General features: G+C 43.4%; 1 protein-coding gene across 1 annotated transcript; it reads right to left on the bottom strand.

The window, feature by feature from the left end:
• Positions 1-2,316: 2,316 nt before the first annotated feature.
• LOC119281372 lies at positions 2,317-4,309 on the bottom strand. The gene is made up of 2 exons (XM_037561895.1): positions 3,370-4,309; positions 2,317-3,024 (listed from the first exon to the last, which is right to left on the bottom strand). The coding sequence occupies exons 1-2, from the start codon at positions 4,104-4,106 to the stop codon at positions 2,376-2,378; spliced, it is 1,386 nt and encodes a 461-aa protein (XP_037417792.1). The 5' UTR covers positions 4,107-4,309; the 3' UTR covers positions 2,317-2,375.
• Between the last annotated feature and the right edge of the window lie 13,306 nt (positions 4,310-17,615).

Here is a 17,615-nt window from a genome sequence, read left to right as displayed (position 1 = left end):
GACACATCTAGATGTGACATATATCTAAGCTCATGTCCACTCTGTTTGTGGTCTATTTTTTGTCCTATTTTTTTGTTTCTTGTTGCTGCATAATCTATTTGTGGGAGCTTAGATGTGATATCCTTAAAAAACATAGATGTAAATTAGACAAACTGTTTATGATACCACTCTCGAACTAGGCTTTCGCCCCACTTTATAAATAACCAACCTCCATATAACCAAGTCCCAGGACCAATAGTAGAAACAGACGGCTGGGGCCGCAGCACAAGCACGCCCAAGAAACGAAGAAGAAATAAAAGAGGCCACCTAGTGGCAAACTCCGAAGGAAGCCCAAGGAGCAGAAAGATGTTGCGCCGCTGCCACTAGCGCATCCAACATCACTCCAAGCAGGTCGCGGACCCGATGTCTAGCAAGCAGGTGCCAGTACTGTAAAAAGGTAAGAAATTTGAAAAACGAGTCAGAAGTCCGTCGTGGAAAGATCTGCTCAATTACCATTTTGTTGAGAGTTGTCCAAAGAGTCCACATCAATACCACAAAGATACACCAAAAAAGGCGGCGCTTGTGACCCGGCTGGGTCACCCTGCCTTGTAGGAACTCGGCCAGGTCTCCGGCCTCCCAATCGGGCCCGAGTGCCTCCCGAATAAAGCTCCATAGAGCTCGTGCCGCGGAACAAGAAAACAGGATGTGAGTGCCCGTCTCTAGAACACTACAGAGGGGGCACATGCCATCGCCCGGACTGCTGCGCTTAAGGACCTCAGTCCTTGAGGGCAAGCGGTTCCGGAGCAGCTGCTAGACGAATATATTTATTTTAAGCGGCACAGGGGCCTTCCACAATGGTGATAGCCACTGTATGGCCGGAGCGTGACACAACGCCTGATATGCCGAACTAATGGAGAATTCTCCCCCATGAGACAATGTCAGGGGATTATGGATAGCCCCAACGGGACGGCCGAAGAAGAGACTCCAGGAGACAATGTCAGGGGACTGTGGATAGCCCCGACGGGACGGCCAAAGGAGAGAGACTCCAGGAGACAATGTCAGGGGACTGTGATAGCCCCGACAGGACGGCGGCCCTCAGTCTGTCCCATTCCAGAGCCTCCTCCTGGCCAAATGCTCGGCAGAACGCGATATTCCACTGGGCCACGCCACGGAAACCAGAATATACGGGTCCGAACAAATAGCAAAAAGGCTAGGGAAACCAATGCGTAGTGGCTCATCACCCAACAAATGATCGAGCCAGAATTGAGTGTCATTCCCATTCCCAACCGAGAAGGTGGCACCGAGCCGGATCTCATGCTTAATCTTCTGGATAGATTTCCAGAATTGAGACCCAGCTACGCGCGAGCATGTCTAAGAGGGGCGCACCCCGCAAGTATTTGGCAACCACAAACCGCCCTCTCCACGCAAGATCCGCCAGACGCAATGCAACATCAGGGCGACATTCATGTGCCGAGAGGCCGTCATACCTAGCCCACCTCAATCTTTAGGTAAGCAGATGTCCGCCCATTTGACCATGTGGTATTTTGGGCGGCCATCGGCAGCCTGCCAGAAGAACCTTGCCAGCTCCTTATGATATCACTCCGTGGTAGAAGAGCCGCTTATCCACTGGTGATGAAGATGAACTCAAAGATGCACACCAACATGATTTCCTTGGAGCTGGAAATTAAGAACTGACAACATGAAATTAACAACTCAATAATGTAATATACAAGATATCTCATTACAAACAAAGTGGAACAAAAAACAATGATGCTCCTAGCAGTTATAGGTTGGAAACTTTCCATTATCAACATGAACCATGAGGCCAACATATTTACCAGAATGACAAGTTTTTTTGAAGATAAAAAGCAAGAACAGGTATAATTATGCATGCACGCTCTTAATCGAAGTGGGGTATGTATGTTGCTGATGAGAAACTCTGAATACAACACGAGCAAGCCAAATGTGACCTAGGCAATCAATAAACAAGTTCCATCCTTCAGCAATGGAGGCAAGTGGATGCCACCATACTTGTAAAATTTACACACAGACTAGAGGGATATTATGGAAAGAAACAAAATGGTGATTAACTTAAGAAATCTAACTAAGAAACTAACCTGTGAGCCAATAGAATTTCTAAACAATGCTACAGCAACAAGCCAATCCTATTCTTTGAGCCAAGATGACTAGCCTGATGAATTATATATGGATAAATCAATCAGTTCACAAACGAAATTTTGCTGGAGCATAACACTGCTTACATGTCCTTCGGCAATTCAAGCTGTAAACAAGTTTGTCTTGTCAAGGTAGCAGACATTAAAACAACATGGAGTCAAAGACAAGTACAACATAGGTCTTGAGGACTCAAAACTGTTTGAAACAAATAAGCTGGCTAGCTAGCCTTCAACATGGGCTTTCAGTTTGTTTTCTGGGAAATCTGCTATCAAACAAGACTTTTTTATGTCTCCCGCGTGCCCAGCGTGGTAGTCATTGGGCCATATATTACCCAAATCCTGCACTATTGAGGTATTCAGATGGTAGGCCACTGCTCTTCTTAGCGAAAGAAGATCCAAGAAGATGACTTCTTTGTAAGGATGAAATCCAAGAAAACTAACATAGGGTAAGTAGCTCTCTACGACCTCAGATTCATTGTCACCTATATTATCGTTGTCGGAATCCCATTCGACTTCACTCTTCACAAAAGAATTGTTGCTGTGATCTTCATCCATGTTAACATCATTTAAATCCTGTTGACCATAGTGTTCAACATTGATACCATCCTGTAAACTCCAGGGTCCCTCCTTTTCCCCACAATGCCACATTACACGTGATAAACTCTGGTCAAGGTCAATGTGATGCTTCAACGCCCACTCCATCGTACCACATGAATCGTCAAGGATCCAAACACGAAGGTTGGTCCGATCACGAAATGGTGCACAACATGGCCCTTCCCTTGACCGTCCTAGATGAAGCTCATCATAGTCTGATTCCTCAATATCTGTTGGCATTTTAATCACCCGATACTTATTATTTGACAAGGATATTCTGCAAAACATTAAACCATCAACAATACATTTAACATTGGTGGAATTGCTTAATCTTTCAAGAGGAAAAGCAGGGCAAGAAAGATGCAGATGGACGCAACTACACGTGGAAACATGAACTCAGAGAAAATATGTTTAAAGGTCATATATTGTATCCAAATATCAAACATAGAGCAATGATATATTTAGTGCTACAAATATATAACAGGCTCGATTCACAAAATAAATAAATATAACAGGCTCATGGAGAAGACATTCGCGTTACAAATACATACATATGAGCAGATGACTAAATTCAGAAATCATTGCATTGGAGTAACACAACTGAATTGCATGTGGTGCTTACCTCATAACAGTGAATCCACCGTTGCACTGCACAAATAACATGCCGTGCCAATAAGTGCTGCAGCTATTTGACGTCCAGTGCAACACCTCGTCGGAAGCCATCCCTGCAGCCTCGCCTTCCCGGAGAAACGCCCTCTGTTCCCACTGCCCCGTGCGTGATGAAAACAAGCACAACACCCATGTGGATGCTGGCCATTCCTTGGACGGCTCGGGCTGGCCCCTCTCCTCTGGGAGAGGCGTTTGAGGGACGAGCAAGATCTCATAGTGCAATGACTCGGTTGGATCAAACGCAAGGTGCGGCCGGACGATCCCCCCCTCCCTCTTCCTCTCCGGCGGCGGGGGCAAGCGTGCCCGCCACTGCGTCGCGGGGTTGGCCACCTGGAGCCCTAGCCTGTCTCGGTAAAGCAGGAGCCCATTACAGTGACCCTCGATGTGAGTATAGGTCCACTGGTAGGGGTCGGGGGGAAGACGATGGAAGTTGAGCTTGCCCAAGATATCATCCGGCACCATGGAGGGGTGAGAGAGGAAACCCGGGTAAGAGGCCTCGTTATACTCGAGGAAGATGCCACGCACCGAGTGCGGCAGGAGCTCCGGGAGCAGCAGCCGGCGGCCATCGACGATGGAGCGCCACGCCTTGCAGACGCACCGCGAGGTGGCGAGGCTGCGCGGCAGGAGGCGGCGGAGGATTTCCGCGAGGGCGTCCTCGGGCAGCGCCACGCCCATCGGATCGCCTTCCATCCCGATCCGGCGACCAAGCCGGTGATGTGTCCTCCGGAACGACGCGCTCGTTGAGATCGCCGAGGGTTTCCAGGATCTCGGATCAGGTGAGATCAAGCATGAGAATTGTTCGTCGATGTTGATTGAGATCGCCGACGGTTTGGGTAGCAGGATGGAGAGGATTTTCAGATCTGGGATTTAATAGCTTCCCCGGAATGATGACCGTCGTCGTGAGAACCTATAAACCTTCGCGCTTAAGCATTGACGGTCGGGTGTGCGCGTCGGCACTCGGCAGCAGGCATTGCGTACTCAGGTTTTTTTTTTTTTTGAGGGAGCGTACTCAGCTTAACCGTCCAGGGGGAGAAAATGGGAATTCCCTAACGGACGCTCATTGCGTCGAAATGTCGCCGTTTCGCACAGGGAGACCTAGCGATCCCTCGTCTTGGGCTGGCCTGTTTATTGCTTCAGCGATCTTGGTTTCGGGAACTCTCTAGAGGTTTCTGGACGGGGTTTTCCGGTTTTGGGAACCTTCCTGAGCCGGTTTTTATTTTCTTCTTGCTACCTTTCTTTTTTCTTTTTTTTTTAATTTTTCCTGTTTATATTTATATTATCTACTCTTTCCTTTTTTTCTGTTTATTTTTCGTTCCGTTTTTCCTTTTTTTCTTTCATATTCATTTCCTTTTTCCAAGCTTTATTTTAGTTTTCTTTCTTTCCTTTTTTATTTTCCCTTTTTTCCTGTTTATTTTGTTTGAAAATTGCAAATATTGTTTAAAATTATCAAAAAACGTTCTTGTTTTTGAAATTTGTTCATAGTTTAAGAAAATGTTCAAGTTTAAAAAATGTTCTTGTTTTCAAAATTTTGTTCACATTTTTCAAAAAATGTTCGTTCTTCAAGAAATTCTGGGATTTCAAAAAATATTCTCGTTTCCAATATATATTCCAGCTTTGCAAATTTGTTCACAAATTCAAGAAATGCTCATGTTTTAAAATTTTGTTCTCAAATTCAAATAATGATTGGGACTTTGGAAAAATGTTCACATTTATTAAATTTTGTTCACCGATTCAAAAAATGGGAATTTCCAAAATATGTTCCCCCTTTTCAAATTTGTTCACATCATCAAAATGTTCATGTTTTTCAAAATTTGACGCCTAATTCGAAAAATGTTCAGGGGAAATCAAAAAGTGTTCATGTCTTGAAAATTATGTTCATAAAATTTGAAAAATGTTCGCGGTTTCAATTTTTTGTTCCTGCTTTTAGAAAATGTTTTGCATTTTCAAGAAATTCTTCTTCATTTTGAAAACAAAATCTAATTTTCATGTTGTTCCTTGTTTTTTTGAAAAAAAGTTTGAGATTCCCAAAAATGTTTCAAGTTTTAATTATTTTGCTATGAAATATGAAAATGTTGCATTTCAAAACATATTATCTTTTTTTAAAAGAAAATCACATTCAAATTTTTAAAAATAGTTTTAAATCTGTTTTGGCTTATATCGTATAAGGCAGACTTCCATTTTTTTGTACGAAATCCCAGGAATTATGGTGGCTATTAGTGTCCCTCACCTGCTGTAGGTCATTTGTTCGATACCTGCCGCTGTTGTATGTTTCTCTATGTATGACGCTGTAATAGTAACATGAGAAGTTGATTGTTGCGTTGGCTAGCACATCGCGCCATGGAACACAAAGTCGCTGGATCGAATCCTAGTTCAAGCGTGCTCTAATTTTTTTTTTGCGTTATTTCATCTCGCGATCGTGCCACCGGAAATGGGCCAACCCAGGTTAGCGGCGCCCTGTGCGAAACGTCGGCACTTTGCCGCAGCGAGCGGCATATAGGAGGTCTCGGCTATTTGCCACCTTCGATATTGGGCTTCACAAAACTGCCACTCTCAATATTGGCTTCGCAAAAATGCCATCTAGCCCGTGTGCACCTGGATTACCATGCCATTTCCTCTTTTCCATCGTTTTTCCTTTTCTTTTCTCATTTTCTGTCACCTGAAGAGACCAAGATACCCCTAGCATGTGCGCACGTACTAGTTTCACGATCTGCTTTGTTTTTACCATCCAACTTGAAACAACGCCATTCAGAGCGCGCCGCCCGCCGAGATTATCGCTCACGAGTTCTCCAAACCCCCTCCTCCCCAAGATCCACCGGCTCCTCTTCTACCTGTGCATTGTGGGGCTGATTTTGCTTGCGGATTTGCTTGTAAGTGCGTCGCTAATTTGTCTAGGCGTCGCATGCTGTCAATCGCTGCCCTGCGCATTGATCTCCAGATCGCTGGGTTCTGCAGCGGCAGAATGGAATCCAATCCTTCTACATAGTATTCTTCTACCTATACCTTTGGTTATGTCATTACTTGTGTTAACCTGCACATCAGAGACAACTTACAATTAGTCGAGGTATACTAGGGAAAACTGAGAATATGTAAATTCTATTCTGCATAGTTCAGTTAGCATGATGTCATGTTATCCTACATGCCATTGGAACCACATTAGATTCAGGCAAAGTGTACTAGGGAATTTTCTGAATCTCTTAATTTCTAAATGCTACAGTACTAGTTTAGTATGGTGGTTAACAAATAACTATCATGATGATGCCTCCTTTTTCCTAAAATGGAAGATTTGATGTTCTCCCTTTCTGTATGCTACATATATGCGTTAGTAAATCATGATTCATGACCATGATTTTTGACTTGTTTACGACCGCTAACTCAATCTCGTGTTCATGTTTTTCTAACTGTGTCAACTAGGCGTGATTCCGAGGTCGTGTTGGCAAGTGGTACTGATATTCCATTGTTATTCACTGATGCTTCTTCAACTGTACAAACAATAACACCTATCCCGGAAGTCGATTGGGATAACATACAAATAGTAGAGACACATGATGATGAAGGTAGAATTGAGCTGGTGAGTAAAGATCAACTATGTGAGATTTTGGGCTTGAAGGATGAGGAAGAGAGATCAAAGACGACTGAACCAAAGGGTCGTAGAATGGTTGAGCAGGCGGGTGATACTGAAGGACCACCCAAAAATGGATAAGGACCACCCAAAAATGGAACTTGGCACTATGTACCCATCAATGAAGGAATTCAGGCTAGCAGTGAGGCAATTTGCCATTAATGAGGAGTTTGATCTAGGCACAGAAAAGACAGATAAGAAGAGATTTAGAGGGTTCTGGAAGTAAAGTGAAGATTGCCCTTGGAGAATTGTTGGCAGCCTACAAGATGATAAGTGCACTATAAAGGTGAAATATGGATAACTATCTGACCTCCATTTATTATTTAAATTATGTATGTGTCTATTTCTATGTCCTATTGTACTACATAACTTCCATTCATTTTAAAATTCTATATCTGCAGGTCACAGTTTTAGTTGATCAACATGATTGTATTTCAAGCAGCAGGGTGAAGACCATAACACTATCTCAGAATTGGGTAGCTAGCAAGTCCGTGAGTATCCTTAGGGATTCACCAAATATGGGTGCTAAAGAATTGCAGAAAAAGTTGCACGAACAATACCCTACCACAATTTCATATGACATAGTTTGGAGGGGCAGAGAAAAAGCTCTTGCGGAGGTTTATGGTAAATGGGAAGAGAGTTTTGAGATGTTATACAGATGGAAGAGGCCGAGGTACTGAAGAGGTCACCTGAAAGTGTTGTGGAGATTGAAGTACTAGAAACAGATGGTAATGTGTATTTTCATCGGTTTTTTTGTGCACTTAAACCATGCATTGATGGTTTTCTAGAAGGGTGTAGGCCATATACGTGCAGCCGCCTTGCTTTCTTGCTGGGAGAAAATACTTCTTCACAAGCCACAACAAGTACTCCAGAGAGGATGCCCACTGCAGCTCCAGCAAAGAAGTTGACTCCAAAGAGGAAGCTACAAATTGAATGAATGATCTCTATGCAATTGATGTTACAGTTATTCGAGATGTGAATTCAGAAGTAGTTTTCTTCTATGTGAACTCAGTTTCTCCAATTTCCGTGAGCCGTGAGATATTTTTTTCAGATGTGAACTCATTTCACTTTTATCTATGAACTCGTCGTTTTATTTTGTGAGATGTGAACTTTGTTCGGATTAATCTATGATGTGACCTCTTGATTTTCTGATCTACTAGCTCCTCCCCTGCATCAATCTATGAATCATGGTTGTTGCATTCATATGTATCTCCTTTGTCAATATACTAAAATTTGAGGTCTACATGTTTTTGCCACTTCTAGCTACAATTCAGTTTCCTATCCTTGAAACAAGCTACAACAAGTGCAGCAGACGGGTAGACTTAAATTTGTGGCATTCCTTTCTTGTATTGTTACTCAGTTGACCTAGGCTGTGAAACTAAACGTGGCATCCTATTCTTAACGTAACTTTCAAATTTCAATCTAAGAACAAGTAAATGATTGCATCAAACATGACTTACAGGTCACTTGCATTCTCCATTTTCAGCACCTGGGCATGCGTCCATCTCCTCCTCACGGCCACAAGTCAATGCCGCCATGACTCCACTACTGATGTTGTTCAGTACCGCCCTCGCCACTACATGTTCACTGGTGTTCAAGGACACGAAGTCGCCGGCGCACCTCTCTAGCATTCCACACGGCGAGCTCCGCCAGCACGCAGGCGAGGGCGAGCTGTGGTTGCTTGTGCAGGGCCTAGGCGGTGAGCTGCGGCGGCTCGCGCAGGCATTAGCGAGCCGAGGTCGAGCTGTCCCCTCTCATGCAGACTTGGACGAGCACCGGCGGCGAGCTAGGAGAGCTCGAGCAGGCATAAGCGAGGTGACGGCGAGCTCCGCAGGCGTGGGCTAGCAACGGCGGGCAACGGTGAGCTGCGGTTGCTGGCGCAGCCGTGGGGGAGCCAGGGCGGTGAGGTGCGGTGACTCGCAGTGGCATCAGTAAGCTACGACGGCAGGCTATGGAGACAAGGACGAGCGCCTTAGAGCAAATCTGACCCAACTAGTCCACGCAAGCATCAGATGAGATAAGGTTGAAAATATCTGGGAGTATTTTGGTCTCTTCAGGTGGAAGAAAATGAGAAAAGAAAATGAAAAGTAATGGAAAAGAGGAAATGACATGATAATCCAAGTGCACACGGGCTGGATGGCATTTTTGCGAAGCCAATATTGAGAGTGGTAGTTTTGCGAAGCCCAATGTCGAAAGTGGCAAATAGCCGATTTTCTTGTCGAGGGGAGATGCTGGGAGTGGTTAGATACGGGCCGAAGGCCGTCCTTGTAACCCTCGCTCGGCCCGTGGCAACGTTTTTTTGAAGAGATTAAGTTTTTTGAAATTTGAGAATAATTTTGGAAAATCGAGAATATTTTATGAATTTTGTAACATTTTTTAAAATTCATAAAAAATGAACTTTTTTGAAAAGTCATTGACTTTTTTTATTTCCTGAACATTTTTTCAATATCGTGAACTTTTCTTAAAATCAACAATGTTTTTTAATCCATAAACATTTTATGATTTCCAATTTTTATTAAATCATTAACATTTTTTCGAATTCACAAAAATATGTTTTTAAGTAAATTCCCAAATTTCTAAATTATTTCACAAAAGAAATACATAAAAGCAAAAAATAATGAAATGAAAAAACAGGGGCATCCCACCTTGCATTTGGGCCCGCCCTAAAAGGCGCGCATGGATAGACCTCCTCCCAATGCCTTTAGCGCCAGGGAGGGGGGGAACCGGTGCTCACCCGTAACCCTCATGGGCTGGCTTACTATGGAGGCAAGCGCTCAATAGGAACACCTTCCATTTTTCCTAGTTCCCTTGTTGCACTTGAATGGTCACGGATTTAAAAAAAAATTGAAAATTTCTTTAAAAACCGGGAATTCAGAAAAAGGTTTACGGATTTTAAAACATTACAGAGGAAACGAATAATGGATTTGCAAAACTACAAAAATGAAAAAAACACGAAAATGAAAAAAATTATGATCGCCGAGGGTTTTGAGGATCTCGGATCAGGTGAGAGCAAGCAGGAGAAGGTTGTTCGTCGATGTTGATTGAGATCGCCGAGGGTTTGGGTAGCTGTATGGAGAGGATTTTCTTGGGATCTCGGATCAGGTGAGATCAAGCAGGAGGAGGTTGTTCATCGATGTTGAGATCGACCGAGGGTTTGGGTAGCAGGATGGAGAGGATTTTTAGATCTGGGATTTAATAGCTTCCGCGGAATGATGATCGTCATCGTGAGAGCCTATAAACCTTCGCGCTTAAGCATTGACGGTCGGTGTGTGCGCATCGGCATAAGACTTTTTTTTTAGAAAAAGGCAGCAGGCATTCAGTTCCGAGCGTGCCACTGCCACAACGTTGCCATGGGCCGAGCTTAGGCCGACTCCAACGCTAGACCCTATCGAACATCCGTTTCGTCCGGAAATCGTTCGTTTGGAGTGGAAATAGGATGATAGATGTCCGTGATGGGCCGGCTTGGTTTCGAGGTGCCCAACGCGCGGCCCCAACCGCAACTTGTTCGCGGTGGACAAAGAAAATAATACACGCAAAAGCAAAATAAGACATTTAAACTTAGGTAAAAAACTTGAAAACATAATTAAAAGTTCACCGTCCTCACAGCCCAACCACAACACTTGGTTTAATTAAACATAAAATGCAAAAAACAAGCAAAAGATAAATGCGGCCTCCCCGGGCGCCACAGAAGACCTCGTGGTTGCCTGATGTCGTTGCAGCCGTTGTCTTCAGGCGCCACCATCCTCGTCGTCGCTCGTGAGGTCGATGTAGGGTGGGGGCGTCCAGAGGTGCGGCGGCGGCCCCCAGATTGGGCCAGGGGCGTACTGTGCACACGGCCGAGGAGGTCTGGCGTTGGCAGTGGGGGTGGCGACTGATGACCCACAAGTATAGGGGATCTATCGTAGTCCTTTCGATAAGTAAGAGTAGCGAACCCAACGAGGAGCAGAAGGAAATGACAAGCGGTATTCATGAAAGTATTCTCTGCAAGCACTGAAATTATCGGTAACAGATAGTTGTGTGATAAAATAATTCATAACGGGTAATAAGTAACAAGAGTAACTAAGGTGCAGCAAGGTGGCTCAATCCTTTTTGTAGCAAAGGACAAGCCTGGATGAACTCGTATATAAAGCAAAGCGCTCCCATGGGCACATGGAAATTACTGTCAAGTTAGTTTTCATCATGCTCATATGATTCACGTTCATTACTTTGATAATTTGATATGTGGGTGGACCGGTGCTTGGGTGCTGCCCTTTCTTGGACAAGCCTCCCACTTATTATTAACCCCTCTTGCAAGCATCCGCAACTACGAAAGAAGAATTAAGATAAATCTAACCATAGCATTAAACATATGGATCCAAATCAGCCCCTTACGAAGCAATGTATAAACTAGGGTTTAAGCTTCTGTCACTCTAGCAACCCATCATCTACTTATTACTTCCCAATGCTTTCCCCTAGGCCCAAATCATGGTGAAGTGTCATGTATTCGACGTTCACATAACACCACTAGAGGATAGACAACATACATCTCACCAAAATATCGAACGAATACTGAATTCACATGATTACATATAACAAGACTTCTCACATGTCCTCAGGAACACACGTAACTACTCACAAAGAATATTCATGTTCATAATCAGAGGAGTATTAATTATCATTAAGGATCTGAACATATGATCTTCCACCGAATAAACTAACTAGCATCAACTACAAGGAGTAATCAACACTACTAGCAACCGACAGGTACCAATCTGAGGTTTTGAGACAAAGCTCGGATACAAGAGATGAACTAGGGTTTGGAGATGAGATGGTGCTGGTGAAGATGTTGATGGAGATTGACCCCCTCTCGATGAGAGGATCATTGGTGATGACGATGGCTTCGATTTCCTCCTCCGGGAGTGAAGTTTCCTCGGCAGAACACCCTAGATTGGTTCTGCCCAAGTTCCGCCTCAAGACGGCAGCACATCGTCCCAAAAGCTTCCTCTTGATTTTTTTCCAGATCAAAATACACCATATAGCTGAAGATGGGCACCGGAGGCCTTCCAAAGGGCCCACAAGGCAGGGGACGCGCCCAGGGGGTTAGGGCGCGCCCCACCCTTGTGGATGGCTGGTGCGTCCCCTCTGGTGCTTTTTTCGCCCAATATTTTATATATATTTCAAAATAATTCTCCGTGAAGTTTCAGGACTTTTAGAGTTGTGCAGAATAGGTCTATAATATTTGCTCCGTTTCCAGCCCAGAATTTCAGCTGCCGGCATTCTCCTCTTCATGTAAACCTTGTAAAATAAGAGAGAAAATGCATAAGTATTGTGCTATAATGTGTAATAACAACCATAATGCAATAAATATCAATATAAAAGCATGATGCAAAATGGACGTATCAACTCCCCCAAGCTTAGACCTCGCTTGTCCTCAAGCGAAAGCCGAAATCAAAAAATATGTCCACATGTTTAGAGATAAAGGTGTCGATAAAATAAAATTCGGACATGAGGGCATCATGATCATCTTTAGAACAACAACATATTTTGTCATGTAATTTATTATGCTAAAGTAACAATTCATTCACAAGGTAAAGTATGAATCAAAAACTTTATTGAAAACTAACAAACTATGATCTCAGTCATCGAAGCAATTGCAATTTATCATAATATCGAAAAGAGTCAATATAAGAGCTTTTCAGCAAGTCCACATACTCAACTATCATTTAGTCTTTCACAATTGCTAACACTCACGCGATACTTATGGGTTCAAAGCCTCAGTCGGACACAGAGAAAGATAGGGGCTTATAGTTTCGCCTCCCAACCTTTTACCTTAAGGGTAATGTCAACAATAATACTTTATGAAAACCTACATCCGAGTGGATATATAAATATGGATCTTTCTCCAGCACATAGTGCTTGCCAAAAAGGAAAAAGTGTAAAAGAGAAAGGTTAAGATCACCATGACTCTTGTATAAGGATAGAAGATAGAAGTAAAAGATAGGCCCTTCACAGAGGGAAGCAGAGGTTGTCATGCACTTTTATGGTTGGATGCACAAAATCTTAATGCAAAAGAACGCCACATTATATTGTTGCTTGTGATAAATAACTTTATTATGCAGTCTGTCGCTTTTATTTCTTCCATATCACAAGTTTGTATAAAGATTATTTTCTTCACAATAATAGATCATACATATTTAGAGAGCAATTTTTATTGCTTGCACTGATGACAACTTACTTGAAGGATCTTACTCAATCCATAGGTAGGTATGGTGGACTCTCATGGCAAAACTAGTTTAAGGGATGTTTGAAAGCACAAGTAGTATCTCTACTTGGTGCAAAGGATTTTGGCTAGCATGAGAGGGAAAGGCAAGCTCAACATGTTGGAGGATCCATGACAATATAACTTCTATTCAGATATAAGAAAACTTAACTTATTATGTTGTCTTCCTTGTCCAACATCATCTTTTTAGCATGTCATATTTTAATGAATGCTCATAATTACAAAAGATGTCCAAGATAGTATATTTATATGTGAAGCCTCTCTTTCTTTATTACTTCCAATTAATTGCAACAATGACCAAAACTATGTTTGTCAACTCTCAACAACTTTTATGTTGGGGAACATAGTAATTTCAAAAATTTCCTACGCACACGCAAGATCATGGTGATGCATAGCAACGAGAGGGGAGAGTGTTGTCCACGTACCCTCGTAGACCGAAAGCGGAAGCGTTTGCACAACACGGTTGATGTAGTCGTATGTCTTCACGATCCGACCGATCAAGTACCGAACGTACGACACCTCCGAGTTCAGCACATGTTCAGTCCGATGACGTCCCTCGAACTCCGATCCAACCGAGTGTTGAGGGAGAGTTTCGTCAGCACCACGGCGTGGTGATGATGTTGATGTTCTACCGACGCAGGGCTTCGCCTAAGCACCGCTACAGTAATATCGAGGTGGATTATGGTGGAGGGGGGCACCGCACACGACTAAGGGATCAAACGATCAATTGTTGTTTCTATGGGGTGCCCCCTGCCCCCGCATATAAAGGAGCAAGGGGGGTGCAGCCGGCCAGGGAGAGGGCGCGCCAGGAGGAGTCCTACTCCCACCCGGAGTAGGACTCCCCCCCTTTCCTAGTTGGAATAGGATTCGGGAGAAGGAAAGAGAGAGGGGAAGAAGGAAAGAGGGGGCCGGCCCCCTTGCCCTAAACCAATTCAGTTAGGGCCTTGGGGAGGGGGGTGCCCCACACTCCCCTTGCTTCCCTCTATTTCCACTAAGGCCCATATAGGCCCATTAAGCTCCCGGGGGGTTCCGATAACCTCCCGGTACTCCGGTAAAATCCCGATTTCACCCGGAACACTTCCGACATCCAAACATAGGCTTCCAATATATCAATCTTCATGTCTCGACCATTTTGAGACTCCTCGTCATGTCCTTAATCACATCCGGGACTCTGAACAACCTTCGGTACATCAAAACATATAAACTCATAATATAACCGTCATCGTAACGTTAAGCGTGCGGACCCTACGGGTTCGAGAACTATGTAGACATGACCGAGACACGTCTTTGGTCAATAACTAATAGCGGAACCTGGATGCTCATATTGGCTCCCACATATTCTCCGAAGATCTTTATCGGTCAAACCGCACAACAACATATGTTGTTTTCCCTTTGTCATCGGTATGTTACTTGCCCGAGATTCGATCGTCGGTATCTCAATACCTAGTTCAATCTCGTTAGCGGCAAGTCTCTTTACTCGTTCCGTAATACACTATCCTGCAACTAACTCATTAGTTGCAATGCTTGCAAGGCTTAAGTGATGTGTATTACCGAGAGGGCCCAGAGATACCTCTCCGACAATCAGAGTGACAAATCATAATCTCGAAATACGCCAACCCAACAAGTACCTTTGGAGACACCTGTAGAGCACCTTTATAATCACCTAGTTACGTTGTGACGTTTGGTAGCACACAAAGTGTTCCTCCGGTAAACGGGAGTTGCATAATCTCATAGTCATAGGAACATGTATAAGTCATGAAAAAAGCAATAGCAACATACTAAACAATCGGGTGCTAAGCTAACGAAATGGGTCATGTTAATCACATCATTCTCCTAATGATGTGACCCCGTTAATCAAATGACAACTCATGTCTATGGTCAGGAAACATAACCATCTTTGATCAACGGGCTAGTCAAGTAGAGGCATACTAGTGACAATCTATTTGTCTATGTATTCACACATGTATTATGTTTCCGGTTAATACAATTCTAGCATGAATAATAAACATTTATCATGATATAAGGAAATAAGTAATAACTTTATTATTGCCTCTAGGGCATATTTCCTTCAGTCTCCCACTTGCACTAGAGTCAATAATCTAGATCAGTAATGATTCTAACACCCATGGAGCCTTGGTGCTGATCATGTTTTGCTCGTGGAGAGGCTTAGTCAATGGGTCTGCAACATTTAGATCCGCATGTATCTTGAAAATTTCTATGTCTCCCACCTGGACTAGATCCCGGATAGAATTGAAGCATCTCTTCATGTGCTTGGTTCTCTTGTGAAATCCGGAGTCCTTCGCCAAGGCAATTGCACCAGTATTGTCACAAAAGATTTTCATTGGACCCGATGCACTAGGTATGACACCTAGATCGGATATGAACTCCTTCATCCAGACTCCTTCATTTGCTACTTCCGAAGCAGCTATGTACTCCGCTTCACATGTAGATCCCGCCACAACACTTTGTTTAGAACTGCACCAACTGACAGCTCCACCATTTAATGTAAACACGTATCCGGTTTGCGATTTAGAATCGTCCGGATCAGTGTCAAAGCTTGCATCAATATAACCGTTTACGATGAGCTCTTTGTCACCTCCATAAATGAGAAACATATCCTTAGTCCTTTTCAGGTATTTCAGGATGTTCTTGACCGCTGTCCAGTGATCCACTCCTGGATTACTTTGGTACCTCCCTGCTAGACTTATAGCAAGGCACACATCAGGTCTGGTACACAACATTGCATACATGATAGAGCCTATGGCTGAAGCATAGGGGACATCTTTCATTTTCTCTCTATCTTCTGCAGTGGTCGGGCATTGAGTCTTACTCAACTTCACACCTTGTAACACAAGCAAGAACCCTTTCTTTGCTTGATCCATTTTGAACTTCTTCAAAACTTTGTCAAGGTATGTGCTTTGTGAAAGTCCAATTAAGCGTCTTGATCTATCTCTATAGATCTTGATGCCCAATATGTAAGCAGCTTCACCGAGGTCTTTCATTGAAAAACTCTTATTCAAGTATCCCTTTATGCTATCCAGAAATTCTATATCATTTCCAATCAGCAATATGTCATCCACATATAATATCAGAAATGCTACAGGGCTCCCACTCACTTTCTTGTAAATACAGGCTTCTCCAAAAGTCTATATAAAACCAAATGCTTTGATCATACTATCAAAGCGTTTATTCCAACTCTGAGAGGCTTGCACCAGTCCATAAATGGATCGCTGGAGCTTGCACACTTTGTTAGCTCCCTTTGGATCGACAAAACCTTCTGGTTGCATCATATACAACTCTTCTTCCAGAAATCCATTCAGGAATGCAGTTTTGACATCCATTTGCCAAATTTCATAATCATAAAATGCGGCAATTGCTAACATGATTCGGACAGAGTTAAGCATCGCTACGGGAAATGTTGGGGATATCGCTTATCGGGAACTTATCGGTCGACCCATGATAAGGGGTAAATCGGCCAGTTTATCGGCATATCGGTCGATTTATCGCCATATCGGTTGATTAATCGGCTGATTTATCTTATCGGTCAGACAACGATAAGCGATAAATCGGTTGATTTATCGGAATATCGGAAGATATCTTGAACAGTGGCTACGGGTGAGAAGGTCTCATCGTAGTCAATCCCTTGAACTTGTCGAAAACCTTTTGCAACAAGTCGAGCTTTATAGACAGTAACATTACCGTCAGTGTTAGTCTTCTTCTTGAAGATCCATTTATTCTCAATTGCTTGCCGATCATCGGGCAAGTCAACCAAAGTCCATACTTTGTTCTCATACATGGATCCCATCTCAGATTTCATGGCCTCAAGCCAGTTTGTGGAATCTGGGCTCACCATCGCTTCTTCATAGTACGCAGGTTCATCATGATCTAGTAGCATGACTTCCAGAACAGGATTACCGTACCACTCTGGTGCGGATCTTACTCTGGTTGATGTACGAGGTTCAGTAGTAACTTGATCTGAAGTTCCATGATCATCATCATTAACTTCCTCACTAATTGGTGTAGGTGTCACAGAAACCGGTTTCTGTGATGAACTACTTTCCAATAGAGGAGCAGGTATAGTTACCTCATCAAGTTCCACTTTCCTCCCACTCACTTCTTTCGAGAGAAACTCCTTCTCTAGAAAGGATCCATTCTTAGCAATGAAAATCTTGCCTTCGGATCTGTGATAGAAGGTGTACCCAACAGTCTCTTTTGGGTATCCTATGAAGACACATTTCTCCGATTTGCACTACTAGAAAAGGGCTATAGATGGGATTGACACTAATGGCGCACCAGACAAGCGGTGCGCCATTAGTATATA

Source organism: Triticum dicoccoides, chromosome 1A (genome assembly GCF_002162155.2).
Source record: "Triticum dicoccoides isolate Atlit2015 ecotype Zavitan chromosome 1A, WEW_v2.0, whole genome shotgun sequence".
In the NCBI taxonomy this organism is placed as follows: Eukaryota; Viridiplantae; Streptophyta; class Magnoliopsida; order Poales; family Poaceae; genus Triticum; species Triticum dicoccoides.
The sequence above is the reverse complement of the archived record's forward strand: the minus strand, read 5'-3'. Positions and strand labels throughout refer to the sequence as shown.